Source organism: Ornithorhynchus anatinus, chromosome 20 (genome assembly GCF_004115215.2).
Source record: "Ornithorhynchus anatinus isolate Pmale09 chromosome 20, mOrnAna1.pri.v4, whole genome shotgun sequence".
Classification (NCBI taxonomy): domain Eukaryota; kingdom Metazoa; phylum Chordata; class Mammalia; order Monotremata; family Ornithorhynchidae; genus Ornithorhynchus; species Ornithorhynchus anatinus.
The window spans coordinates 28,238,040-28,265,946 of NC_041747.1; the positions used below are offsets into that span (position 1 = coordinate 28,238,040).

General features: G+C 54.2%; 1 protein-coding gene across 13 annotated transcripts in view; it reads left to right on the forward strand.

Moving 5' to 3' along the window:
* Positions 1 to 27,907, forward strand: part of DLG2 (discs large MAGUK scaffold protein 2) — a 603,132-nt gene that overhangs the window by 179,114 nt on the left and 396,111 nt on the right. For 2 of the 13 annotated variants that reach the window (XM_029047963.2, XM_029047964.2), the window contains exon 1: positions 18,441 to 18,806. The exons of 10 other annotated variants lie outside the window; for them this stretch is intronic. In XM_029047963.2, coding sequence (XP_028903796.1) covers positions 18,705 to 18,806 — 102 coding nt within the window. In that variant the 5' untranslated portion in view covers positions 18,441 to 18,704. Of the gene's footprint in view, positions 1 to 18,440; positions 18,807 to 27,907 lie in introns of those variants that run through there. One more of the 13 variants, XM_029047965.2, reaches the window with a different exon arrangement.

The window sequence follows — 27,907 nt, forward strand, 5'->3', positions numbered from 1 at the left end:
TCCCCACGGCTGGTTGCTAAAAGTAGCCGCGCGCGGCAGCACTCAAAGCCGTGGGCGGGGTCAGGTGAACGGGCGGGACGCCTCCTCTGACCGCGGCCACGGGTGGCTAAGGACGGGCCATTGTTAGCCCTCGCCATCGCCATACGACCCGCCATTTGGGCTTTCCCGTAGAGAGGGTTAAAGGAAGCGTCCGCGAGGTCGGACGACGGGACGTTCGCGGGGAGCAGCGCGGCTCGGTGGGAAGATCACAGGCTTGGGAGTCAGAGGCCGTGGGTTCTCCTTCATTCGTTCAATAGTATTTATCGAGCGCTCACTAGGTGCAGAGCACTGTACTGAGCGCTTGGAACGGACAGATGGGTAACCGAGAGAGACGGTCCCTGCCCTTTGACGGGCTTACGGTCTGATCGGGGGAGACGGACGGACGGGAAGAGTACCGCTGTGTGACCTCGGGCGAGTCAGGTCCTCTGGGCCTCAGTTGGCTCGTCGGCGAATGGGGATGAAGACCGTGAGCCCCACGTGGGACGACCCGATCGCCTTGTCTTCACCCCGGCGCTTAGAACAGTGCTCGGCACATAGTAAGCGCTTAACAGTTACCGCCGTCGTCGTCATTTGCTTGGATCGGTCATCCGCAGTCCCCTGGCCGGGCTGGACTCCTAGGCGCAGCTCCTTGTGGGCAGGGAACGTGCCTATCGACTCGGCTGCGTCGCGCTCTCCCAAGCGCTCCGACAGTGCTCTGCGCGCGGTCGGCGCTCTCTAAATGCGATCGATCGATGCAGCCGTGGCAGCGAGTAGGGGTTTCCGGGCCAAGATGGCCATTTGGAAATCGGGGGGCGGAGGAGGGGTCTGGGAGGACGAGAGAGGAGAGGTTCGCCCCACCCCGGCCTCCCTCACCCCCCAAGTGCTTGGCCCCGGCAGCCGCAGGCTGGAACGCCGCTGCTTCAAGGGCTGCAGATGAGCCCGCCGAGCCTGCAGCAAAACTCTGGGATTCGACTGGGCGTCGGACGGGTGCCGCTTGGCAGGGAGAGAGTCTTGGCACCGGAGGCTGCCCTTCTCTTTGAGCCGGGCACGAGAGGCCCGGGTCGCCTCCCGAGGATTTCGTCGGAATATGCTTAGCCTCTCCCTCGGGACCTGACCGTGGTGTTGCTCTTGCTCTCTCGATGGACCGTTTCTTCTCCCTCGTTTTTCTCAGATGAGAACCGGAACGTTTAGTTCACAAGGGAAGGTCCTAGGCCGGGGAGGGACCGGGGTCCAGCTAGTTTCTGCAAGTTTTCCCAAGCCAAGCACCCCTAGAACCTCAGAGTTCCAGCGCCAGAAGAATCTCTGGGTGTGCTGAGGGAAGGGCACCCCCCAGAATTTCGTGCTCTGGTTTGCTCACTACTACCGTAGCGGAAAAAGGCGGCATCAGTCGATCGGTCGTATTTATTGAGCGCTTACTGCAGCCAGAGTTCTCTACTGACCACTTGGGAGAGTTCAATATAACAGAGTTGCTGCGCACATTCCCCACCCACAGTGAGAAACAACGCGGCCAAGTGGACCGAGCGCGGATCTAGGAGGCGGAAAGACCTGGGTTCTGATCAAGACTTCGCCGCTTGACTGCCGCGTGACCTCGGGCGAGCCTCTTCGCTTCTCTGGGCCTCAGTTACCCCATCTGTAAAACGGGGATTGAGACCGTGAGCCCCAGGTGGGTTAGGCTACCGTGTCCAACCCGATCAACTCGAATCTATCCCAGCGCTGAGTACGGTGCCCGAAACCGAGTAAGAGCTTAAAAATATCATTAGAAGAAAAATGGCACGGAGCCATTTCCGTGAAGAATCCATTTCATAGACATGCCTCTCAGCGGAATGTATTTCAACAGCCTGGGCTGTACATCCATCCCTTGCTGGTTCCGTTTCGGATGAATAGTCTCGAGAATAATAGAATAGCATTGGGTGGTTTATGTGGTGGGGTTTTGTTTTTTTGGGGTTTTTTTTTTTTTTTTTTTACATCTTTTTCTTCCTTTTTTCTCCCCGAGTGACCCCTGGTTGTCATGTCACATTTAATAAGGAGAGATCAGCTTGCTCCGTGTTGTTCTGCTTTCTGCAGGAGGCCTCTTTTAGAAAGGTGTAGAACGATCCGTTGTGAATTGAGTTCCATTATCCCATAGCGACCCCCTTTCGTAGCTTTCTCTTTCTCACAGATTATTCAGTGGGAAGGCTTTTGGCTGGGACGTGTCTCTTTCAGTTACGCTAGTCCACTGTTGATGCAAGGGCAGGTGTGACCGTTAATGATAATTGCGGTATTTATTAAGCCCTTACTACGCGCCAAGCACCGAACCGAGTGCTGGAAGAGATACAAGGTAATCAGATCGGGGCTCACGTGGGGCTCACGTGAGGGGAGGGTGAACTGGCATGGAATCCCCATTTTACCATTGGGGAAACTGAGACCCAGAAAAGGGAAGGGACTCGCCCAGAGTAACACGACAGGCAGGTGGCACCGCCGGGATTCGAACGCAGGTCCTCCGACCCCCAAGCCCGTGCTGTTTCCACTAGGCCAAGCTGCTTTTCGGAGCGTGACCCCCCCCCCCCCCCCGGGTAGCGGCGGGCGGGGGAATTTTGTCGCAATGTGTGTTCTGCGTTGCCTGGGCGTACGCTTTCGGCTCCATCTCTGAAGACGCCCGGGCAGAGCTGCTCCGGAGGTTGCTATGGCAAATATGCATTTTTCCTGAAAGTTAGAGTAACCGGGCACACGGGCGAGCGAGAACCCTGCTTGGGATCGGCAGGGCTCGTCGCACCTTCGGAAAGGCACGGCACCAACTGCGACCGAGCAAGCGGCTGGACTGGCCCACGATTCCGATCCCGCTCGACCCCGGGGCGAAATCGATAGTTGTATTTCCAGTTTTGCCGGAAGAGCCGGAGGGCGCGTGGTTTGTGTGTGTCTGAAGGTGGGCCTCGCTGGCCGTCCCCCAGCTCTGACCCACAGTGCAGAGGCGGTCGAGCTCCCTCGGCCACCTGGGATCCCGCCGAGGGGGGGCACGGCAAAGGCATCCTGACGCCCGGTCCCCAGCTTAGATGCCGAGGGTGGAAAGGTTGGGTCACGGCGTCAGTTCGATCAGAGGCCTCTTCCTGGCCCATCCGTGGTCTACTATCACCAGCAGGAGGGGGAAGGGGGCCCGCCCCTGCCCCTCTCCCCTCAATCAGCCCCGCTGGCCAAATTTGAAAAAAAAACTCTGTTGAACTCTCCCAAGTACTTAGTACAGTGCTCTGCCCGCAGTAAATTCTCAATAAGTACCATCGATTGATTGATATTGAGAGTGTTGCACCTCTCTGTGTATCCTTCGTGGAAAATTTCCTCCCATGGACACCCGGTCGGTGCCCTCCTAACGCTTAGGCGGTGGAGACTTCTTCAAACGTGCCAACGGCCCAGGCCTCGTTAAGTCCTTGGAAAGTTTCGCGCTGAAAAAAGGCTATTTTTTGACAGGGCCAATTTGCAAGAATGTCATCAGCAAAAATGTAGCCACCGGTAGAGGAGAAACTTCCATCGTGTTCAGAGGTTGTGGAGATTGCAGAGAGCAGAACCTGCCAACGAAACTTAGCCTCGACATCCTTCGGGGCAGGGAGGATGGCCGCGCTTGACCTTTACGAAGTCCAAGCGCGGATCTCATCCGCCGGCCCTCGGCTGTGCCTCCTCTTGGGTCCTGGGGGGAGAGGTAGGGCAGGAACCCCCTGCGCTTGGGAGCGGGCAACGGAGTCGTGGAAAATAAATCCAAGGACCTAACGAGCTCGCCGTGGGAAGGGAACTATTGGACTCTCCCAAGCGCTTAGTGCTCTGTACACAGTAAGTGCCCAGTAACTACCGTTGATCGAATCATTCACATTTATCGAATGCTCACAGTACGCGGAGCACCGTACTAAATGTGTGGGAGAGTACGGCAGAGTCGGTAGGCAGGCTCCCTGCCCCCTCGCAGTGCCCCATCTAATGGGGAAAGGCAGGCGCTAATAAAATTTGCAGATAGGAGCAGGAAGGAAAGGGGAACTTGAAGACGAGTCCACGCTTTTGCCATTGGGCACGTAAGCTGTTCACCAAAGTGCTACGGGATTCATTTACCTTCCCCTTAGACCACGAGCCCCAGGTGGGAGGGGGACTGTGTCCAACCTGATTATCTTTAATCTGTCCTAGTTCGTAATTCTGTGCTTGGCACATAATAAGCTCTCACTACGGGAGGGAAGCAGCTCGGCATGGTGGATAGAGCACGGGCCTGGGAGTCAGAAGGCCGTGGGTTCTGATCCCGCCCCCGCCGCTTGTCTGCCGTGTGACCCTGGGCAAGTCATTTCTCTGCACCTCGGTCACCTCACCTGTAAACTAAGCATGGAAAGCTGTGAGCCCACTGTGGGACCGGAACTGCGGCCCGCCCGATTTGCTTGTATCCACCTCAGCACAAGCCTGGCACCCAGTAAGCCCTTAACAAATACAATTATTATTGATTGTTGTTGTTGTTATTATTAAGTACCCTAGTTATCCAGCAAGGGGCATGAGGAGAAGGCTGGAGCCCGGAGGTTGTTGAAAATGCTCAGCCTGCTGAGATTTTCCCTCTCGGAAGGGAGGAGGGAGGGAAGGGTGGGTAGTTTCAGGCAGGGAACTATATAAAACCCTGACGGTTCTTCAGCTTCCTCGTCAGAGAGCAGCGGGTGTGCTGAGGGTGGAGCAGATGCCACGGGGAAGATTTAATTGCCCGAGTCTTCGCTTGCCTCGCTGACGGTGGAGACGATCGGCTGGTTCCCTCCCTCCCTAAAGCCGGAGACACCGTCAAGCTGACCCTGCTCTGAAGCGGTGCCTCTCCGGGGGGGGGAGGGGCCTGACTTTTTTTTTTTATGGTATTTTTTTAAGCATTTATTATGTACCAGGCACGGTACTGAGCACTGTGGCAGATACAGGATAACCAGGTTAGACACATCCCACAAGGGGCTCGCAGTCTTAATCCCCATTTTGCGGATGAGGCACCTGAGGCACGGCGAAGTGAAGCGAGTCGCCCGAGGTCACACAGCTGACGAGCGGCGGAGTCCGGATTAGAACCCGGGCCCTCCGACTCCCAGGCCCGTGCGCTATCCCCGGTAGGCCAGGGTGCTTCTCCGGTGCTTCACGGTGGCCAGGGAGAGTCAGGAGGACAAGTAGCAGGGAGGAGGTTCGGACGACAGGTCGTGGCATCTGGCTCAATGGGCTCTTTTTCGAGCAGCTCTGATAGAAGAAAAAAGCCATCGTAGGGGCTCGACGTAGTCTAGGATGCTGAGAAGTGATTAAGATGATGCCATCTCGTGGCAAAATACATTTCCACATTTCCACCGCCTAAAGCAAAGCGATCGTCTGGGCGAGCCGATCTTTTGGACCACCCGAAGACACTAGCGCAGATTCAAAACTCAGCGAGCAAACCTCGCTAATAGTTCCAGGAGGGTGGGGAGGGCGGTTCTGGAAAAATCCCAGAAATCCGACTCCGTGGCACCAACTCAAATCAAAAGATTTTTGCTCCGGCCGTTGGATTACTCGATCGGTGGTATTTACTGAGCGCTTACAGGGTGTAGAGCACTCTACTGACTGCCTGGGGAAAGTCCAGTACGGCAGAGTTGGGGGGGGGGAGGGGGGGGGGCGCGTTCCCCGTCCCGAGGAGCGGAGCTTACAGCGTAGGGTTTGTTGAGGTGTTTCTGAGCGTCAGAGTTTGGGAGAGGGCACGGGGAGGGGGAGCCACGGTGTCCCGGGGGAACCTGACCCTTCTTCCCCCTCCTCGACCCACTGACCCGAGCCCCCCACCCCACCAGAGGGTTTGCGTCCGAAACCCGGCCCATCTCGATGCCGAAGCTGAATCGCCTGTGGACCGCCAGTTAAGGTTGTGAGTGCGGGGACCGAGAAGCGGCACGGTCCAGCGGAAAGAGCCTGGGCTTGGGGCTCAGAGGACCCGAGTTCTACTCCCCGCTCCGCCACTTGCCCGCCGTGTGACCTTGGGCAAGGTCACGGAACTTCTTCGGGTCTCGGTTTCTACATCCGTAAAATGGGGATCGAGTGTCCGTTCTCGCTCCCCCTCAGACCGTGAGCTCCGACCTGATCAACTCGTGTCAACGCCAGCGTTTAGAACAGTGCTCGAGGCGTAGTAAGTGCCTGACTTGCACTTGAATTTGCTCCTTTTATTCACCCCTACAGCACTTAGTTTATAGCCGTAATTTATTTATTCATGTTAATGTCTGTCTCTCCCTTTGGCGTGTCCCTCCCTTTGTCTCTCCCTCTGTTATCCTGTACTCTCCCAGGTGCTTAGTACATGCTCTGCACACAGTAAGCGCTCAGTAAATACGATCGATTGATTAACAGATGCCATGATGATGATGATGATGATAATGCACCAGCTAAACTGGCAGTGAGCAAATAAAGAGCAAGGGTGACCAGTCTATGTGCCGAGCACTGTCCTAACTGCTGGGGTAGTCAAGGTAAGCAGGTTGGACACAGTCCTTGTCCCGCATGGAGCTAGCCATTTTAATCCCCATTTTAAAGATGAGGTGACTGAGGCCCAGAGAAGTGAAATGACTCGTCCAAGGTCACACGACAGACAAGTGGTGGAGCCCCGGATTAGAACCCGGGTCCTTCTGACTCCCAGGCCTGTGCTCTATCCAGGAGGCCGCGCTGCTTCCCAAGACCTGTTCCGCCAAGCTTCCGGTGCCACCGGCTCAACTGCGGATGCATGACCTCCTGGGGGGCTCAAAACTCAGTTCGGACCAACAGCTGCCCCATTGCTCCGTGGAGGGGGTTTTGGTCGGAGCCCCTGGGGTGACTGGCGGAGTCCGCACGATATCGGGGATTCGGGTTGGATTTTCTTTTGAAGTTGTGATTCTCGTTGCCCGAGCAATGAGCAGTGTCTTTTGAATCCCAAACAAGACGATGTGATTAACGGCCATGAAGTGATGGATGAGGAGGTGTTGGCTGGGTCCGATCCTCTCCCTGGATGGCTTCTTCCCAACGGAGTGGTGACAGGAGCCGTATAACCGCCTCCCCCGCCTCCCCCCTCCGTTCGTTCCGGCCCTTGAAAGCACTCATTTTCCCGGGAGCTGATTCTACGGGGCAACTGGGAAGAGCGGGTGATGGCACTGGGAATTCTGGGGCAGATAACCATGTTTCATTCAATCGTATCTATTAAGGGCTTACTGTACTAAGCGCTTGGTAAGTACAGTTGGGCGATCCCGGCCCACGACGGGCCGTGTTTCCCGAATCCGGTGACTTCCGGAGAAGGACTGTTTCCGAGGCGGAGAGGGAGAATCGCGGGTTGCTGGAGACGGCGAGCTGGTGGTGGGCAGGAATTGTCAGATTGAATTTGTTGCTGAACTGTACTTTCCAAGCTCTTAGTACAGTGCTCTGCACGCAGTAAGCGCTCAATAAGTGTGATTCGCTGAATGGATGCAGAGAATGAGGGGTGGATAGTTTGTTACCGACTGGTCCGTACGTGGCGACGCGAGGGCCTGGCTTATGCGAGGGGCTGATGGCGCCTTGGGAGTCGCTCCCCCCGAATCGTAGCCCACTCAAGTAGGTGCTGCATCCTGCTACTTGGTTTACGCCTAATGTCAACTCTGGGCCACAGCACTACCCCCAGGCAAAGCCATCGCTGGGCGGATGATCTAATAATTGTGCTTGGACTGTAAGCTCCTAGTGGGCGGGGATCGGCTCTGAGAACTGTCGCCTTATACTCTCTTCAGTCCTTAGTACAGGCGCTCTGCACTCGGTAAACACTCAGTAAGTACCGTCGATTGATTAAGGACTATATGTCACACACGAGGGGTCACAGTTCCTGTCTCACACAGGCCTCACAGTCCAAGGGACAGAGAGAATAGGTCTTTAATGCACATTTTACCGATGAGGGAACGGAGACCCAGAGAGGCCAAGTGACTTGCCGGCTAGCGGCGGAACGGGAATTAGAACCCAGGTCTCCTCTCCGGAGGAGAACCAAGAGTTGGTCGGGTCCGGCCCAGGTGTCTCTTTCGTCGCCTTCTCCCGGTTGGTCCTATCGGTCGCCTTAACGGGACGCGGGCCCCGGAACCCCATTAAGCCTAGAGCCGCGGACGACGGTGCCGGCTGACGGGACGGCCGGGAGGAGCCCTGCTCCGAGGTTGGCGCTTTTTTTTCTGGCACCCTCGAAGGAGCCGTCATCTCCGGATCTGGACGTGATACCCAGTCAGTCACAGGCTTGGGCGGGGAGAAAAATGCTCTCTGAGCTGGAATAGACCGATTATCTGCTTGTGACCTAGTGGGTGGGACTGTAGCGTGCGCGTGTCTGTGTGGTGTTGGGAGCGGAGGGGGCCGGCTCAGAGAACCTTTTAATCACCTCTTTTCATTTTCTATTTACCCCTGACTTATACCTCCTGAGAAAAAACGCTGATGAAGTACCGTGGTGCCACAAAAGGAGGCACATATTTTATAATGGTACACTAAGAAAGGGCTTTTTTTAATTTGGCAGAACTAAAAGGAACTGAAGGTGCCGGGTATTAACTATGGAAAAGGGCCTTCCAAGGAAAATCCGAGATAATTTGACACGTTAAGAAAAAAATGCCACCGGGGACACAGTTGTGCTGGGAAAAGAAGAGGTGCAGGGAAGGAGAGAGGTATCTCCCTGGGGTTATGCTGTCTTAAATTGCCTCTTTCAGTCATTTTGGGGTCCTGAGTTTTGGTAACGGCCTGTCTTGGTTTAGGGCGTTTCAAGGTTCTACATAGATTTATAGTCGATTGTACCAGCTGTAGGATTCGGCTTCTTTACGTTTCAGTGTCTAAGACCCGTATTTTTTTCCGAGGTTCTCTTCGCCCGTTAACTGCATTGCTGACAGAAAAGAATCATTTGCTTAACTGCACCCCCCCACCCCCACCCCCCAAATTCCTGTTTGAGCCTTGTATTTTTCAATGATCCGTCTCAGGAACCACTGTGAAGTGTTAATTAGGCATTAAAAGCTAATTGCATTACCTCAGAGATCTTTCCTGACAGCCCTACAACATGCAGTCAGGTGGCAGAGGCATAAATTGCATCTCTCTTCCTAGCGCTCGGTCCCTGATGTGTTTGAAATTGTGTACTGTTATAGTTTGCCTCCAAATCTGGGCCATGGCAAGATTTACTTAAGGGGACTTAAGGCCATTGAACACGCTGATTCGAGTAATGCAGATGCAAAATAAAAATGATTACAATAATGGCACGAACTGCTAAAGTGACTCAAAGTCTCGGCTTAATGCGGTTCCCGTATTTGCTTAGGAGTGGAAGACCGTGTGATTCGATGCACTGAATTCCACAGGGTGTTTTCTCTACAAAATAAGGCCCAGAACGACGGGCTTTAAGCCTCGAACCTGGGTCGCGGTATTCTTCATCGCCGTGGGGGCTGGAGACTTGGAACGGAATTTGCCGATAGTCTGAGCAAGAAAATGGTTTTTAAAAATATCCTTGCATCTGATCTGATTATCCGGTGTCTGCCCCAACACCTGGCACAGAGTAAACGCCTACAGAACGTCATACTTCTTATTCCTCTTCTCATTTCCTGTCCTAAGTGCCTTCTCGTGGGTATCTGTTGAGCCCTTACCGTGTGCAGAGCACTGTACTAGGTGCTTGGGAGAGTACAGTATAACAGCGTTGGAAAACGTGTTCCCTGCCCACAAGGAGTTCACCAGTAGACCGTTGACATTTATTTGTCATCTGTATGGGTTTTTTTGGATGCTGTTGGTTAAGCACTTAAACTATGCGTCAAACACTGTTCCAAGCGCTGGAGTAGATGAAAGCTGATCAGGCCGGACGCAGTCCCCGGCCCACACTGGGGCTCAGAGTCCAAGTAGGAGGGAGTAGGATTTAATCCTCATTTTACCGATGAGGTAACTGAGGCCCAGAGAGGACTTGCCCCGAGGTCGCACAGCGGACCCGGGGAGGAGTCAGGATTAGAACTCCGGTCCTCCCGACTCCCAGGCCCATGTTCTTTCCACAGAGTCGTGCTGCTCCTCTAGCCTCTAAGCTCGTCGTGGACAGGGAACGTGTCTGTTATATTGTTCTCCCAAGGACTTGGTACAGTGCCCTGCACACAGGAAGTGCTCAGTAAATACGATTGATTCATTGTTTGAGCCACTGGACTGGACCGTTCCGCTCAGTGGCTTCTCCGGGCGCTTCCGGCTTGAGCAAACCCCTCTCCCCGCACCAAACAGTGGCTGCTTGGGTATTGGCAGCCTCCGGCTTCCTCACGGGGCCCCTCTCAGCAGAAGGTGGTTTCTCTGCATCCTGGGTGTTCACTGGCGAACACCCGAGGACGCTCTGCTCCCTTAGAAGACCCAGCGACAACTGGTGAATGTCTGAGAGGTGGACATCCACCTCATTCTGTTCTTCAGTGTAGATGCAGGCTGGATTTCAGCTCGGGCCACGGTCCTCCTTTTCCCCTTGAGATCTGGGGAGTGGCATCTGTTGTTCGCACACATCTCGAGAAGGAAAAAAAAAAACCAAACAGAATTAGTCAGAACAGTGTGCGTGAAGTAGGTGAGTGTTTTCATCTCGGTTTTGCAAGGTGGGTCGTGGTGGCCCAAGCGGGTCCCCCAAAGAGAAGGCCGGCAGGATCAGCGACCCAGAGCCCGCTGGGACCTCTTGGGTAGCTTAGACCAGAAGATCGGGGTGGAGTTGGAAACAAATCATTTAGCCCTTCCACCGGGCCACTCTGCTGTACCGGGCCCCATTGGCCGGTAGCGGGAGTAAGGTATGGGGAGCGTGAGGGGGAGAAGGATATAAGAGGAATCCAATCGGCATAATTCACAGGATTGATCGATGGTACTTAATAAGAATAATAATAATTATGGCATTTGTTAAGCGCTTACTATGAGCAAAGCACTGTTGTAAGCGCTAGGGAGGAGACAAAGTGATCAGGTGGTCCCACGTGGGGCTCACAGTCTTCATCCCCATTTTACAGATGAGGTAACTGAGGCACAGAGAAGTTAAGTGACTTGCCCAAAGTCACACAGCTGGCAGGCGGCTGAACCGGGCTTTGAACCCATGACCTAATAATACCAATGTTGGTATTTGTTAAGCGCTTACTATGTGCCGAGCACTGTTCTAAGCGCTGGGGTAGATACAGGGTCATCAGGTCGTCCCCCGTGAGGCTCGCGGTTAATCCCCATTTTACAGATGAGGTCACTGAGGCCCAGAGAAGTGAAGTGACTTGCCCACAGTCACACAGCTGACAAGTGGCAGAGCTGGGATTCGAACCCACGACCTCCGACTCCCCGGCCCGTGCTCTTTCCACTGAGCCACACTGCTTCTCTACTGAGCGCTTACTGTGTGCAGAACACGGTGCTAGGTGATTGGGAGAGTACAACACGGCAGAGTTATGAGGCGCATCCCCTGCCCACAGTGAGCCAACAGTTTAGAGAAGCAGGCACTTGGCCTCCCCTCGTGCCTCCTCGCCCCCCCCCCCCCCCCGCCCCACCTCTCCCAGTCATCAACGGTGTTGGCCGGCCCCTTGGGAACGTCTAGAATAAATGGAAGATGTTTATTCCTGCCCTCAAGGAGCTTACCGTATACTGGGGGAGGCCAGATGACGTGAATGAGAAGCAGCGTGGCCTAGTGGAAAGAGCAGGGCCGCTGGGGTGATGATGCCTGTAGAGGTTTGGAAATTCAAGTCAGTTCAGCTGGGGCAGAGTCCTACAAGAAGGGAAATTGCTTCCTCTTGGCAAATTGGGCCGTGGGGGGTTTCAGTAACCTTTCAGACCTGGCAACGCCTCGAAAGCAGAGCCCGTATCTGTTTTCGACGTGAATCCTAAACAGTAGTGATCTGCAACTGTTCTCCAGTTTGAAGATGACGCAGTGACTGGATCCAGGAGTTTGAGTGCGTCTTAGAGAGAATTGCTTGCGCCCGTGCGGTCTGGTTAGATGAAGATACGAGCGTGTGCCCTCTCTAGCCCCGCGCCGTTTGAGGGTGAGTACTGTTCAGACTCCGAGCGTTAAGAGGAGAAAGCCATCCACGCAGCCGAGATGTTTCCGGAGTCTCGGTGGCGGCCAGGCCCTCGCAATGCGCTCGGCACTGGGGTTGATACAGTACCATCGTGTGGGTTCGAATCCCGGCTCCGCCACTTGTCTGCCGTGTGACCTCGGGCAAGTCACTTCACTTCTCTGTGCCTCAGTTGCCTCAACTGTAATACGGGGATTTGAGACGGTGAGCCCCGTGTGGGACAGGGACTCTGTCCGACCCGATTTGCTCGTCCCCACCTCAGTGCTTAGTACCGGGCCTGGCACCTAATAAACACTTAACAGATACTGTAATTATTATTATGGGACCCCCAAATCCCGGCCCCAACATAGGGCTCACAGTCTAAGAGGGGGAGACATCTTATCCCCATTTTGCAGATGAGGAAATTGGGGCCCAGAGAAGTTAAGGAACCTGCCCAAGATCACCCAGGGGCAGAGCTCGGATTAGAACTCGGGAATGGGAGTCAGGAGACCTGCGACCTAGTCCCAGCTCTGCCGCTAGTCCCCGCGTGACCGCGGGCAAGCTCCTTGACCTCTCTGGGTCTCGGTTTCCTTACTTACAAAATAGGAATGAGATACTGGCTTTCCCGAACTCTTAGACTGGGCGCTTCACGTGGGACAGGGGCTGTGTCCCAGCGATGAGCCCAGTGCCTGGCACCTAATAAACACTTAATAAAAAATCAAACTGACCACTGATGAGGACAGGGAGCTGAGAGACCTCCAACAGCCTCTGATAAATAATAACGGTGGTATTCAAGTGCTTACTCTGTGCCAAGCATCGTACTAAACTCTACGGTAGCTACGAGATAGCCGGGTCCCACGTGGGGCTCGTGCTCTAAGCGGGAGGGAGGACAGAACCCCAGAGTATGGGGAAGGAATCCATTTTTGCTGGAGGCGGAGGTTGGGACCCCGTTACCGTGCCTGCCCTCAACTCACAGGTTTTTATTGACTGCTTCCCCTGACCGGAGGGAAAACATTGTTGGTTGTCCCAGAAAGCACTTTGGGGAGCCCAGTGGGTGTAAATAGGTTTTTCACAGGATAAAAGTCAAGGCGTTCATGGAGTATCCACTGGGTTCCATGTGCTGTACTGAACGCTTGGGAAGACACGGGAGAAACACGAGACCCCCAGCGATCATCAAGCAAGGGTCCTGGTACGAACGTAGGCGCGGGGCTTCGGCACAGCAAGTAGCCTCGTTCGGTCTCGGGACCCGGTCAAGAGATGGAGACGAAATGGAGCTGAGTGAAATGCGTCTGGACTCAAGGGGCCTAGAACCCTGACATAAATTGGTTTCAAAAGGAGCCGTGGTTCTATCCCGGAACGGACGAGGAGAACGGCTCTCCGAAATGTAATTCCAGGATCAGGCATACTTTTCACTTCGGTGAACAATTTGCTTTCATCGGGCTGACGGCCGACGCCCGGCTTAGAGAGAGCCCAGACAATCGCCTCACGCCTCACTGGTCTCTCATTGGAGTGAGTTCCTTAGCTGCTGCCGTTTCCTTCGGAAGGAGAGCCGCTTGGGGGATAAAACCGTCCTCCTCCCTCCCGGCCGGTCGGGGGGAAAGCCGAGGGGGGAAGCGGCTTTCTGGGCTGTGGCTCCTGGCGTGACGGGAGAGTCCCGCGGTCCCCGGCGGCTTGGGTCCGAGGGCACTAAATACCGGCTCTGCACGACTGCTCGTCCACCGGCTACCTCTGTCTGAGCCCGGCTTGCCTCTGTTTTCCCTTAAAGAGAGGGAGAGAGAGGGAGGGAGAGCATAATAACGAACCTACGGTCCCGCAAGGTTCAGCTCTGTCGTGGGGCTTAGTGGAGTCGGAAGGTCCCGGGTTCTAATTCCGGCTCTGCCCCGTATCCGCTGTGTGACCTTGGGTAAGTCACTTAACTTTATGGGCCTCGGTTGACTCATCCGAAAAGTGGAGGTTGAGCCCCGCGTTGGTCTGTGTCCAACCTCATCCACTTGTATCTACCTCAGTGCTTGGCACCTAGTAAGCACTTAACAAGTACAATAATTAGTATTATTAGGCCCTCCTTCCCCCGCCCCACCAAAAAAAAAAAGAAAAGGAAATTGGAAAACTGTCCAAAAGATCCAGTTTGCAAACGCCTCGAAACCTACAACCCGCTTGGCTCCACAAGCGGCGAGTCCAGTTGAATTCATCTAATTTGCCTTCTAGGAAATGAATCAGTCGACAGTATTGAGCGCTTACTGTGCGCAGAGCACCGTATTAAGCAACAGGGAGCGTAGACTGCAAAAGAGTCCGCGGCCACGTTCCCTGCCCAAAAATAATTTCCAGTCTAGAGGGGTGGGGGTAGGCGACCACTAGCAAGCGAGACGTACGATCACCCTTGAACGGGGCAAGGCTGTTCTTATCGTTAATATAAACCAATTTATGATATTTAATCTATTTTCCGTCTCCCCCTCTAGACTGTAAGCTCGATGTGGGCAGGAAATGTGTCACATGTGCCATTTCTGTTATATTGTACTCTCCCAAGCGCTTCATAGAGTGCTCTGCACACAATAAATGCTCAATAACTATTACTGATTGATGGATACCCACTCTGTATATCGTATTCTCCCAAGGGCTTAGTACAGTGCTCTGCACGCTATAGGTGCTCCAAAGATACGATTGATCGATCTACCCAGCACTTAGGGCAGTCCCCGACACATAGTAAGCGCTAAAAAGTGAGAAGCAGCGTGGCTCAGTGGAAAGAGCCCGGGCTCGGGAGTCCGAGGTCATGGGTTCGAATCTCGGCTCTGCCGCTTGTCAGCTGTGTGACTGTGGGCGAGTCACTTAACTTCTCTGTGCCTCAGTTCCCTCATCTGTCAGATGGGGATTAACTGTGAGCCTCACGTGGGACGACCTGATTACCCTGTATCTGTAGTAATAGTAAGCGCTTAACAAATACCAACATTATTATTCTTTTTAAAAAAAATCCCATAAAAAAAACCACACCAAAACTAAGACAGCCCTTACACAGCCCTTACACTTCCATTCAGTAGTATTTATTGAGTGCTCACTATGTGGAGAGCGCTTGGAATGTACAATTCGGCAACAGATAGGAGACAATCCCTGCCCACTGTCGGGCTTCCAGTCTAATCGGGGGAGACAGACAAAAACAATAGCAATAAATAGAATCGGGGGGATGTACATCTCATTAACAAAATAGGGTAAAAATATATATACAAATGAGCAGATGAGCACAGTGCTGAGGGGAAGGGAGAGGGGGAGGAGCAGAGGGAAAGGGGGGGATAGATAGATGAGCACACTTCAACAGTAAATGTAAGATTGTACGAAGTGCCAACGCGGAGACAGACGACCAAACCGGCCCCTCATTCTAGCTCCGAGAAGGACAACGGGCTGCCCGGAGGAGACGCGGGCCGGCGGATGCCCTCCGAGACCTCAACACGTAAAACGAGGAGGTATATAAATGGATTACTCTAATCCCCTCTCAGTTCAGCCGCGTCTGCTGAGGTTTCCTTGTCTGCTGGGCCAGAGTACCGCCTAGCGAGCTGTTAAGGTCGGGCCACCTGCCATGACGCAAACGTTTAGACCCCACGGCCCTTGGAGAGAAGCTTAAAAGCGGGGCCCTAAGCGGGGAGTAGGGAGGGATAGCGGGTCAGGGCTAACCCGAGCGGCTGCTGGCTTCCAGCCTCTTGTCGTTCACCGGGTCAGCCCCGGGCTCTTGTCCGGAGATGAGACGGCGATTAACAGATGCCATTTTAAAAAAAGAAATTAGGTCTGCGGTCGGTCCGTCAGAGGCGTCAGGCGCGGGACCGTGGGTCCGTGTTTAGTTGAGTTTTGGTTTTTTTGATGGCATCTGTTAAGCTCATACTACGCCAGGCACTGTACTAAGCGCCGGGGTAGATTGAACGTGGAGGTGTCGCGGAGAAAATGCTCTAACGGTGCAGCTGTAGTGCGGTGTCGTGTTGGAAAAGGAGGCGGCGCAGTGAGTCAGGAGTCGTTCCCCTCATTTCCCTATTTAAGCTGAGTGGGTATTTTGACTGCTAAATGCAGAGCCTTCTGGCAGTTCCTGGAAGCGTCTCCCCTTCAAAATATTATCATCCACCTCCGATCCCAAATCAGTGCCTTCCCAGACCGCGCGCACAGTGCACTCAGGTAGCACCGAGATGCGTTTTTTTTTTTGACGCTCGGGCTTGCTGGCTGGGACTACGGAATGTATTGTCATGGAAACCACGCTCTTCTTTCCTTTCCCTCAATTTACGCCGGGGCCGGTTATGAGACGGGAGCTGAACGATAAGCTTCGGCACTTCCCACCGCTGCCTTTCAGACTGCCTCGGTAATGGAAGTCGAGCCGGTCGCGAGGCCAACCGGATCAAACGGGCGGATGCGTTTCGCCCTGGTCACGGATTGCGTTCGAAGGGTCGGTCCATTGGCGGGGACCCTAAGCGATGAGATCTGTGCTTTTGCTCCTCTTCTGGGAGGAGCATCGCGGCCTAGGGGATAGAGCCTGGGCTCGGGAGTCCGAAGGACCTGGGTTCTCATCTCGGCTCCGCCGATTGACCGCCGTGTGACCTTGAGCGAGTCACTTCACTTCTCTGTGCCTCGGTCACTTCTGTGAAATGGGGATTAAAGCCGTGGACCCCCTGGGAGCCATGGACTGCGTCCATCCCGAGTATCTCGTATCCACCCCAGCGCTTAGGACAGTGCCTGCTACCCGATAAGCGTGTAACAAGTACCGTTAAAAAAAAGGCCCCCCCTTCCCAGCACGGGTAGGGAAATGGCTTGGATTCTACCGGAACTTAACAGTGAGGCCAGAAAATATTTCCAAGGGGGGTCCGGAGTCAAAATTCTACCCCGCGTGAGTCGGGGGAACTACACGGTAGATCTTTAGAATCTGCTTTCCACCGGGAAAGCCGATCGCCGAGCTACTCTGTAAAGGGAAAACCCTCACTCAGCCGTGCATTTCTGCTTCAGGTAAATGAAGGAAACTGCCCGAGAACTCTCCTAGCAAAGAAGGCTCGAGGAAAGTGCGCCCCATTCCAAAATCTCCCTCCATCCTTCGGCAAAGCGTGGCTAAATCTCGCTTCAGTGTAGCTACGTTTTTCATCTCCCATTTTCAACACCTGATTCGAAATCCAGTCGGTTCACCCCGACCTTGGCAAAACTCTTCCGGGAATTCATCCGGCACGTAACTGGGAGAATTCTTGGAAGAGACGTCCAGAGTTTCTTCCTGGAAAAGTGGCGAGGTTTGATCTCGACCTTGGAATTCGCGGGCTCGTTTCCCCCAGAATCCCATTTCTGGTTTGAGACTGGAGGAGACCATTCACCAACCGTCAGAGAGACCGATCGTTTTGACCGTTCTGAACTTCGCAGCCCGAGCGTCGGTGACATAAATCTCCGTGACCGACATAAGTAGGTGGGTAGATGAAGGGAGGGAGGGTGGGATCGGGGGGAGTTTGATTTTACTTCCCCATTCGGCTCTCTAGAGGGCTTCAGTGGTTCCCTTTGCCTTCTCTTAGTTAACGTTCCCAACGCTGTTCTTTTGGGAACCCGGAGACTAGATGAAACTGCCGTGCACCTGCAAGTTCTGAAAGCCTTCGAACGAAAGCAGGCGAACGTTCATCAGCTGTGGCCCGGCGTTAGACCTCGTCGAAACATCCGCGATTAGAATAAGCCGCCCGGCAATCGGCGTAGCTTTGGACATGATTCCCGAAAACCACCCTCCTCCTGGGATTCAAAAATGACCCAACGGAGGCGATGTAGGAGAGGTCGGTCTCTCGAACAGAGGGAGAAGCCGCAAAGAGAGAAGATGCCATACCTTGGGTCGCGGAGCGCACGCCACGGGATTTAAGCTCCAGACGGGTGCGTTTTCCATTCGGCTCTGTGCATTTACTCGCCGTCGGCTGCAATCCGTCAGACTGACTACCGGCAAATCTGTGCCCGGGGGGCGGAGGGGGCGGCGGGGGGGGGGGGGGGGGCGGGCGGTCGCTTCCGTACGGCCGGAGAGGGATTGCTACCGGGATCCGGGTTTTTCTCCCGTCGCTAACTCTGGCGTCTGGGAATCTCATCTTTCATCCCGGCTCCCGTTCGCGCCGGGATCCTTCCCCTCCGCGACGCAGAAGGTCGTGGCTTCTACGGAGTTGCGGTCCGCTCCATCTCCCTCCCCGCCCCCTCCCTCGGAGGGAAACCTCTTTAGAATACCTACTGATAAAGACGGAGGATTCTGCCTTGTTAGATAAGTGGGTCCCGTTTCCCTCTCCCTCCATGACTATGTATTGCAGCAAGTCACTGGCTTTTTACCAAATCGGGAGCTGCAGTGTTTTTCTTCCGATGGAATAATTTCAGCCCACTTGAGCTAGCATGACAATCTTCTGTGATTGCAGGAGAGTAGGCGTCCACATCCTTTGACATGCTAATGCCGCCACACCTCCTTTATTAACCCTCCCCATCTCCCTTCCTCTTGGCCGGTTTTTGGGTGGGTTTTTTTTCCTCCCCCTCCTGTCCCCCCCCCCCCCACCACGGTCCAGCTGAAACGACGAATTTCCCCGTGGCGGAGAGGGGAAACCCTGAGACTCCGGATCGAGGAGGTGGCGGGGCTGGTTTCACCGAGGAGGGATGGGCGAGAGCGGACCGGCCGGAGAGGCGAGCGGGCGGCTCCTGACGGGCAAGAAGAGAGCTGGCTGTTGAACGGCGGATGTCACTCGTCCATGTGCCGGCTCGGAAGCTCGTTCGCGTCCCTCGGCGAGCTGCCCCTGCTGCGGCCTCGGAGGAATGTCCCCTATTGTTAAGAACCCTGACTGTTTCACCCCGATGATTTGCCACTGCAAAGTTGCCTGCACCAACAACACTTTGTCGTTGATGTTCGGATGCAAGGTAGGACGCGGCGCGTGGATTTCCGCCTCCCGGAGGGGCTTCTCCATCCCTTGGAGAGGCGGGGCTCGTTAGGGCGCCGGGAGGACCCGGACGCGCTGGGGCGCCTCGCGGGTCGGTGGGCCTGGGCGAGAGGGAAGGGGTTCTGGGCTGCCCAGAGGACTCCGAGGGGGGCTGTCCCCCCTCACGCGCTCGGGCAGATTTCCTCCGCCCTTCGCCGACCCGGCCGGTCGAGTCCCGGGGCTCTTGACGGGCACCCGTTAGTTACTCCGTGACCCCGAGCGGGGAAGGCGGGGTGGGCAGCTGCAGCGGGGCCGGCGCTCCGACCGGATTCGGCGGTTGGCGAGCTGGCACGTTCAAAGGCTGCGGGGGTTTGGTTCGCTGTTTCCGTGGAAGGTGGGTCCCGGAGGAGAGATGCTGATTTTTTTTTTTTCTCCCCTTCCCCAAATGTGTGCTTCTTGCGGGGTCTCTCCATCTGTCTTGGAAATAACGCCCGGAAGTGCATTCGGAAGGCGGCGCTGTAAAACCGGCAAAGTTTCCGGCTAGGAGCCGTCTCTCCCCTGGTCTTGGTGGAGGTCGTCCAGTTTCCCGAGAAAATTCCGCCGGATGACTTTCCGAAGCCAGCCGTAGCCCGTTGCATGCTCTCTTTTGCGCTCTCCCTCTCTCTCCCCCCTCCTCCCCTCCCCAAACCTTTCAAGATTTCCATTGGGGAGGATCCTGGCCCTGGAAAAACAAGTCTGGGATCAGCTGTTTGGGGATTGGGCATCGGGAAGTTTGGCCATTACTGATCTGTCTCGGTCTGGGTGTGTCTCGTCCGGTGAAATGCTCTGCCCGCAGGAATGAGCACCCCTCTGTTCAAATGGCCAGAGTGGGGTTGTAGGCTTTAAAGAAGCTCGCGGAAACTGCCGAAATGCTACCAACTTGGGGAGGATCACCTGGCGCTAAGACCGAATGACCCGGCGGCCTTTTTGTTCTGAATGTCCGGCCAAGGGCTTGGGCTTCCTTCTGGGCCCCGCGTGGCCGTCACGGCTGGCTTTCCGTGGGTCGCACCAGAGTGACTTAAGAGCTCCCCGGTGGGGTCCCACTGGTTCGTCGGGGGCTTCCGACGGCCGCACGGCCTCCCCCCACCCCCCCCGACGAAGCCGGCGGCGACCTCGGTGACCCCCGCCTTCCGGCCCGAAACCTCGAAGCCGTCCCTGGCTCGCCGCGTGGTTTTCGCTCTGCGCTGGGTCACGGAGCTCCCGGTGTTCCAGCCGGTACCGACAACTCCGTGGTGATGGACCTTTCCCCCGTTTCGCTTTTTTCGCCCCAGAGTCGTGAAAATCCACCTCTATTGACCGTCATTTATTAGACGGGGGAGATTCAGCCCAAGCCCCCAGTCTAATAAGATCAGCCGGTGGCCTGGGGCCGTATCCGATTTGGTTTTCACAGATATTTTTAAGGAACTTTCGCCGATGCACTTACACCCGTGACTCTCAGATCCTGTTGGAAGGGTGGGGAGCCGTGGAGCTCAAAATCGTATCTCGACGCTCTTTAGCACTTTTATTTTCTGTCTCAGAGTACCTTCGCGGGGAGTAGCTGCGTTACTTAGTGGATCGGTAGAGGCAGGTATCATCGTACCCGTTTTACAGGTGAGGAGACGGAGGCCCAGAGAGACGAGGACCCCCGTTTGGCCCGTGGCAGCCCCGGGGCTATTAGAACCTCGGTCTGCTCGTTTCCCGCATCCCTTCCGCTTTCCGTTAGACAACCCTCCCTCCCTTGCACACTTAATAATAATAATAATAATAATAATAATGTTGGCATTTGTTAAGCGCTTACTATGTGCCGAGCACTGTACTGAGCGCTGGGGCAGATGCAGGGTGATCAGGTTGTCCCACGTGAGGCTCACAGTTCGAGTGGAAGGGCCAACGGGTGTACTGGAACCCCGATTCGCAGATTAGGGAACTGAGGCCCAGAGAAAGTAAGTGACCCAGGAGGTAGGCGGTGGAGCCGGGATTAGAACCCAAGCCCTCCGACTCCCAGGCCCACGTTCTGTCTACTAGACCGTGCTGCCTCTCGTCATTCCATTCGTAATGAAAATCTCCATGTAAGCGGCTTCTGGGGGTTCCCTGTTGCCTCCGTGTCTGTGAGTTACTCAGAGGAATGTTCTCAGCCCCTGCTTCTTGTGTCTCCTCTAGACTGTGAGCTCGTCATCTCTTGTCCTCTCCCAGGCGCTCAGTACTGGGCTCTGCGCATAGTGAGCGCCCAGTAAATACCAGTGGTCGACATCCAGTGAAATCTGAATGACCCAAATGATCGATTAGATTTGATGACCCAGGATCAGGACCCAGGATCCTCCGTCTCCCGGCCCCGAGCTCTTTCCGCTGGATCTCACCGCTGCACGGCTGTACCGAATATCTGCAGATGGAGCGGCAGGAAGAACTCACAATTGGGAGGGAGAAGTCCAACTGCGTCGGGAAGCGCCAACGGCTGAACGCACCACGTTTACAGAAGGGCTGCAGACGGGTATGAAGACGGCAAGGCCGGGGGAACGCCGCGCTTCTGGGATAGTGGAGGGGAGCCAAAGAAGTCAGTGGCGAGAGCGATCATCGAATGAAATGATCAGGGGTATTTAGTGAGTGCTGACCGTGTGCAGAGCACTGCACGGCGCGGCTCAGCGCAAAGAGCACGGGCTCTGGCGTCGGAGGTCATGGGTTCGAATCCCGGCTCCGCCACTTGTCAGCTGTGTGACTGTGGGCGAGTCACTTCACTTCTCCGGGCCTCAGTCCCCTCATCTGCAAAACGGGGATTAAGACTGTGAGCCTCACGTGGGACGACCCGATTCCCCTGTGTCCACCCCAGCGCCCGGAACGGTGCTCTGCACTCAGTAAGCGCTCAACAAATACCAACATTATCGCTTGGGAGAACTAAGCGCTCAGCCAGAATATTCCCTCCTGGAGCCGGTCAGGGTGAGGGTTCCCCTGGCTGGCCCGGCCCTGCAGATCCCGAGGGGTGGAATGGAGCCCGGGAACGAAGGGATCTAGTTCTCTCTCATTCACGGATCGCAGGAGGTCACCCCAAGGACATTTTATTTGAAGATGGAGACAAGCGTTCCCGGTTGGTAGGAGTCATGGATCATTTTAAAAGGAGTAAAAAAGGCTTCCTTTTCCGCGATCTTCCCCCCCAGTCGATCAATATAGAAGCAGCATGTTCCTAGTGGTTAGAGCATGGGCCTGGGAGTCAGGAGGACCTGGGTTCTAATCCTGGCTCTGCCTCTCGATTGCTATGTGACCTTGGGCAAGACACTTGACATCTCTGGGCCTCAGTTACTTAATCTGTAAAATGGAGATTAAGACCGGGAGGAGATTGAGTGAGCCCCATTTGAGAAGCAGCGTGGCTTAGTGGGTAGAGCACAGGCTCGGGCGTCGGAGGCCGTGGGTTCTAATCCCACCTCTGCCACTTGTCTGCTGAGTGACCTTGGGCAAGTCACTTAACTTCTCTGTGCCTCAGTTACTTCATCTGTAAAATGGGGATTAAAAGTGTGAGCCCCACGTGGGACAACCTGACTACCCTGTATCTCCCCCAGCTCTTAGAACAGTGTTTGGCACGTGGTAAGCGCTTAACAAAAACCGCTATTATTATTATTATTATTACCCCAGCACTCAGAATAGTGTCTAGCACATAGTAAGTGCTCAACAAATGCCATTAAAAAAAAATTAATGAAAATTATCGAGCGCTTACCGGGTGCCGAGCACAGTACTAAGCACCTGGGAGAATTCATTACAGCCGAGTCGGTAGACATGTCACGATCTGGTTCCTTCCTGACTCGCGCCTCCAAATTACTGGGCAGTTTCTGGGAGTTCCTGGAGAAGGATCCATTAAACAAACTCACGTAGAGAATTTCTCGAGAACTGAAGGGAAGAGGATTCATCACCTGGGGGGCCAGTTGTCTCATTTTCTTTGCCTTAATTTAGGATATTTGCCGGCTTGTTGTTCACTGGAGACTCAATCCACTGAATTTCGATTTGGGGTGAGGTTGGGGAGGGATGATTTCTCCTTGAGAAAACAAGGGATTATTCGGTACTGCAGTTCCCCTCACGTCGGAGCCACTAATAGTCTTTTCTGAGCTCCTGCGGTGGGAAAAACATTGAATTAGGTCCTCAGGGGAAGTGACAAAATGACAGTGTCCACGTCACTTCCTTGGAAGCATGTGGAAAGTCGCAGGGATGCTGAACTCCCAGGAACTACCTGGATAAACGGGAGGGACCGCGGGGCGGCTTCAGGCGCCATCTTGGACTCTGGGAGTTTCGCCCAGCCCTCCCAAGGGAGCCATCTGGTGCACCTCTTCCGGCCCCCGCCCACCCGGAGGATCTCCTCACTTTGCGTCTCCTCTCTTCCGACTACGGAATTTGGCCTCGGTGGTCCCTCACGAAATCCCGGGGGAGGACGAGGAAACCGCGTCTCCGGTCGGACTACCCTGTTTCCTTCTTGCTGGGGCTCCCGGGGAGCTGGCCCTATCTAAAATGCGAAAATAAGACCCTCTTAAGGGAGCCACCGAACCCTCGAGACTAGAGCGAAGGACCCAGATCCGGGGGATTTTGAAATACATGGTTACCTATTAACACAACACCCAAGTGTTTCACCAGTAGCTGTCTAGAAGTTTGCATCATTCACTTGAAAACTAGATTAAAGCTGACCTGGAAAGGGCAAAGGAAAAGGGAGCTCACGAGCGGAGCAAAGAGGCGCTGAATGTTCCACCCCAACCAGGGCAGGACCTCCGTGGCGACTGCCCTCCGAACTTGTTATGGACAGGGGACGTGTCTGCTAATTCTGCCGCCCTGTACTCTCCCAAGAGCTTAGCATAGCGCTCTACGTATAGTAAGCGCTCAATAAATACCACTGACTGGTTGAGCGAATGACTCTGTGCAGATATAGAGTCTCACAGGTTCCGGCTGCCTCCCCAGAGCCCATCGGGCCTGTCAGGTCACGGTTCTCGCGGGACCACGAAGCAGACGTGTCAACTTCTCTTTGGACAAGGTAGCGTGGCCTGATGGGAAGAGCGTGAGACTGGGGGGGGGGGGGGGTCAGGAGACCTGGGTTCTATTCCCGGCTCTTCTGCCTGTCCGCTGGGTGACCTTGTCCCTTCACTTCCCCACGCCTCGGTTTCCTCATCTGTAAAGTTGAGGAGGATAATTCTGCCCTTCCTCTTTAGACTGGGTACCCCATGTGGGCCGGGAACCGTCCAGTCAGCTTCTACTGAATCATCCTCAGGGCTTAGCGCAGTAGTCAATCGTGTTTACTGAGCGCTTACTTTGTGCAGAGCACTGTTCTAAGTGCCTAGACAATACACAGACACGTTCCCGGCCCACAACGAGCTTACAGTCTAGGGAGGGGAACGAAGACAGTAATGCTTAACAAATGCAACAGTTGTTATTATTATTATTATTATTATTATTATTTTTTATTAAGCGAGAGTAAACGGAGGCATGGATTTTAGTAGAGAAGGCAGCGGGGTGACTAAGAGGGCACAAGCTTGAAGCGACCATTTTGGCTCTTTTTCAAACCCTCATTAGAAACTCCCAGGTCTTGTCAGAGGCCAGGGGTGAGTGGGGCTGAGAGCCAAGAACTGTGGCCCATCACTCCCAAGAACCGGGCACCTATATACTCTGAAGACTCAGGTAAAACCAGCAAAGAAGGACCGCTTAGCACTCAGTACAATATTCTGCACGTATTAAGAGCCCAATAAGTACGACTGACTGACTGACTGACTGAAACCTTTCTAAACTTCAAAAGCAAAAACCAACTCCCTTTTTCAGGTTCCCTTTTCAAAGGTGACAGCTCTGGCTGCGAAACTGGGGTGTCAACCCGTGGCATCGGAGGATCTGGGTGCAAGCAATATTCCCCGGGCTGAAACATGTGAAAGACAAAGCCCAGGGTGGGAAACACCTGATTCAAGAAGGAAATGGCCACGAGTGGTCCCGTTCAACATGATTTCTCAAACGGTGACGGATTAAGTCCGGAATAAACCGTAAAACCATCCGCTTAGAGCACAGTGAATGCAATTTTAACGACGGGCCTTTCTTTGCGGTTGTCCAAGGTAGCGGCGACCGGTCGATACCCACGTGGCACGTAGCGGTCGGGATTAAGAGGGCGATGTAGAATGTGGGCGCGCGTGCCAGTCGAATGACTAGCAGTAGGGATTCTTGTTGTCTCAGTTGTGACGGCTTCCAGATGCTTTGTGACTAGAGTAGAGTAGCATTCTTGGCATCTTAAATTATTAGGTGCAGTTGTAAAGTCTTCACGTTCATACAGATAAACACTGCTCTCTGATAGGGTCTACTGCCTTATCTGTTTATCAGCCTTACCAACCTCCAAGGCAGTTATTTAATTGACGATCGCAAAGAGCCGTTTCATTCATTGATTTTTTTTCTGTGGTATTTAAGTGCTTACTGTGTGCGACGCACTGTACTAAGCACTGGGGTGGATCCAAGATGAGCAGGTCCGGGGGCTCACAGTCTTCCATCCCGTTTTACAGACGAGGTTACTGAGGCCCAGAGAAGTGAAGTGACGTGCCCAAGATCACACAGCAGACAAATGGGCAGAGTCGGGATTAGACTCAGGTCTTTCTGACTCCTACGCCTGCGCGCCATCTACTAGACCACACTGCTTCTCTTGCTGAGCACTTAATGTGTGCAGAGCACTGTACTCAGCGCTTAGGGGAGTTCAATACAACAAAGTTGGCGGACATGTTGTGTCCGCCCGCATTTCCCAACCACGCCTCTCTCCGATTTTATCCCCCCAATATGGATGTTCCTTGGCGTTGTGTATCGGCAGAAGCTTAGATTTCATTTCACTTTTGAGAAGCAATGTTGCCTAGCGGAAAGAGCACAGGCCCGGGAGCCCGAGGACCTTGGGTTCTGCCACTTGCCTGCTGTGTCACTTTGGACTTCTTACCACGTTTTCCTCATAAGTGAAATAATTAAATAATAACTTAGTTATTCAAGCACAGTTGTTAAGCACTGAAGTTGATCCCATATAGCGCAGACTGGTGGTAGTCCCCATCCCCCAAGGGGCTCACAGTCTTCGAGGGAGGGAGAACAGATATTTCACCCCCATCTTATGGGTGAGGTAACTGAAGTCCAGAGAATTGAAGAGACTTGCCTGAGATCTCACAGCGGACCAATGGCGGAGCCAGGATTAGAAAATTCGAAATGGGGATTCCATCCTACTTGCCCTCCTACTTAGACTGGGAACCCTGGGTGAGACGGGGATTGGGTCCAGTGCCCAGGTTAGGGGCTTGTGAGATAGGGAAGAGAGTGGTATTGTCTACAGTGATAAGAAAGGCGGGGGAGGACACGGTTTGGATGGGAAGGTAAGGAATTCAGTTTTGGACATTTAATTTGTGATGTCAGCAGGACATCCAGCTAGAGATGCCCAGAAGGGAAGAGGAAATGCGAGATTGCAGAGGCGGAGAGCGGTTCTGAGCACTCGCGTATCTGTGTTCACTTATTTCTTTCAGCAGTTCAAGTTGTAGAGTTCTCCGGCTGTCTCTCCTTTTAGAGTGTAAACTCCTTGTGGGCGAGGGACAGGTCGTTTCTTTATTCGTTACTTGCCAACCGCTTAGTGCAGTGGACCGCGCCAAGTGGACACTCAGTAAGTATTATTTCTACCACAGTTACGCGTACAACCGCTTCTAAAACCAGACACGGGCAGGTGTGTGAACGCACTGTTGGATCCAAGGCGAATACCGGAGCGTGGGCTTTCCTTAAGGTGAATTCTTTAAGAACCCAACCCTCGGCTTGGAAGAGATCCGGGCTTAATCTCTGCCCAGTTAAGTTTTTAAAGAAACACGTTTGCTCTACGCAGGACTCGACCAGCGTCGAGAAGACATTGTGTTTCGGGGGATAAACGCTGTACTTCCAGTCTTCAATTGCTCTAGCCCCGGCGGGTCCCGGAGAGCAGGCAGGTAGCACGCCATTTGTTTCTCGGTCTCGCTGGCTGGCAGAAGTTAGTATTAAACGACGGGTAAGGCCCCTCGAGCCACTGAGGAGGGCCGAGTGATCATGGAAATATTGAGCCCTGGATTTATGATGTCTGCGTGGCCCTCGGCTAAGATGCGTTCAGGCTCCGTGAAAATGAAAACCAAACTCGCTCGATTTCAGAGGCCTTAGCCCTGCCGGAATGACACCTGGTGGAGATTACCGTGGTTCCCCTAATTATAATAATATTCACTGTGGTATTTGTTAAGCAGGTCTGTACGTATTTCCCCCAAAACACCTTTGTACATCATTCTGGTCTGTTGCTGTCGGGCCATCTGCTCCAGGTGGAAGTGGTTCCTGAGATTTAAAAAATTTTTTTTTGGAGGTGGTTCTGTTCTCTCTCAGCCTTCGGCAAACCAGTCACGAACTCTCAGAATCTCAGGGGCGTTTGAGGGGCAGAGGGACATTTTGGAAGCACTCTGTCACCGCTGTGCCTGTCGGAGGTGTGTCCTGCCGCCTAACTCCGCTGCCCCCGTTACGCTGGGTGGTTTGTGGCTCGGTGATTCCCTTTCCCCAGCCCTGTTCGCTTGCGACTGCGCTTCCCCGGCAGTCGTAGCCAGCAGCGGGGGAGGATGGCATAAGAGCGTGGCGGGGCCTTTCTGATGCTCCTTCTCCTCCTCCACAAGGTTGTAGTGGGTAGAGGACGGGTCCGGGAGGCAGGAGGTCATGGGTCTCAATCCCAGCTTCGCCACTTGTCTGCTGTATGACCTTGGGCAAGTCACCGTACTTCTCGGTGCCTCAGTTACTTCATCTGTAAAATGGGGATTGAGACCGTGAACCCTTCGTGGGACAGGGGCTGTGTGCCCACCCCGATTTGCTTGTATCCACCTCAGGGCTTAGAACCGTGGCTGGCTCATAGTAAGCGCTCAACAGATACGGTAATTATTATTATTTTCTCCCTCCTTCTCCTCTCTCCTTCCTTCTCCCTCCTTCTCGCTTCTCCTCCTCCCTCGCGCTCCTTTCTCCTTCTCCCTCTCTCCTCCCGCTGTTTGTAGCATCCTGCCCAGCTCCAAAGCTTTCAGTTGTGACAGAGTCACCCGCAAGTCCCCGAAACACCCTCCCCCAATTCCGGCAGCTGCCGAAGGC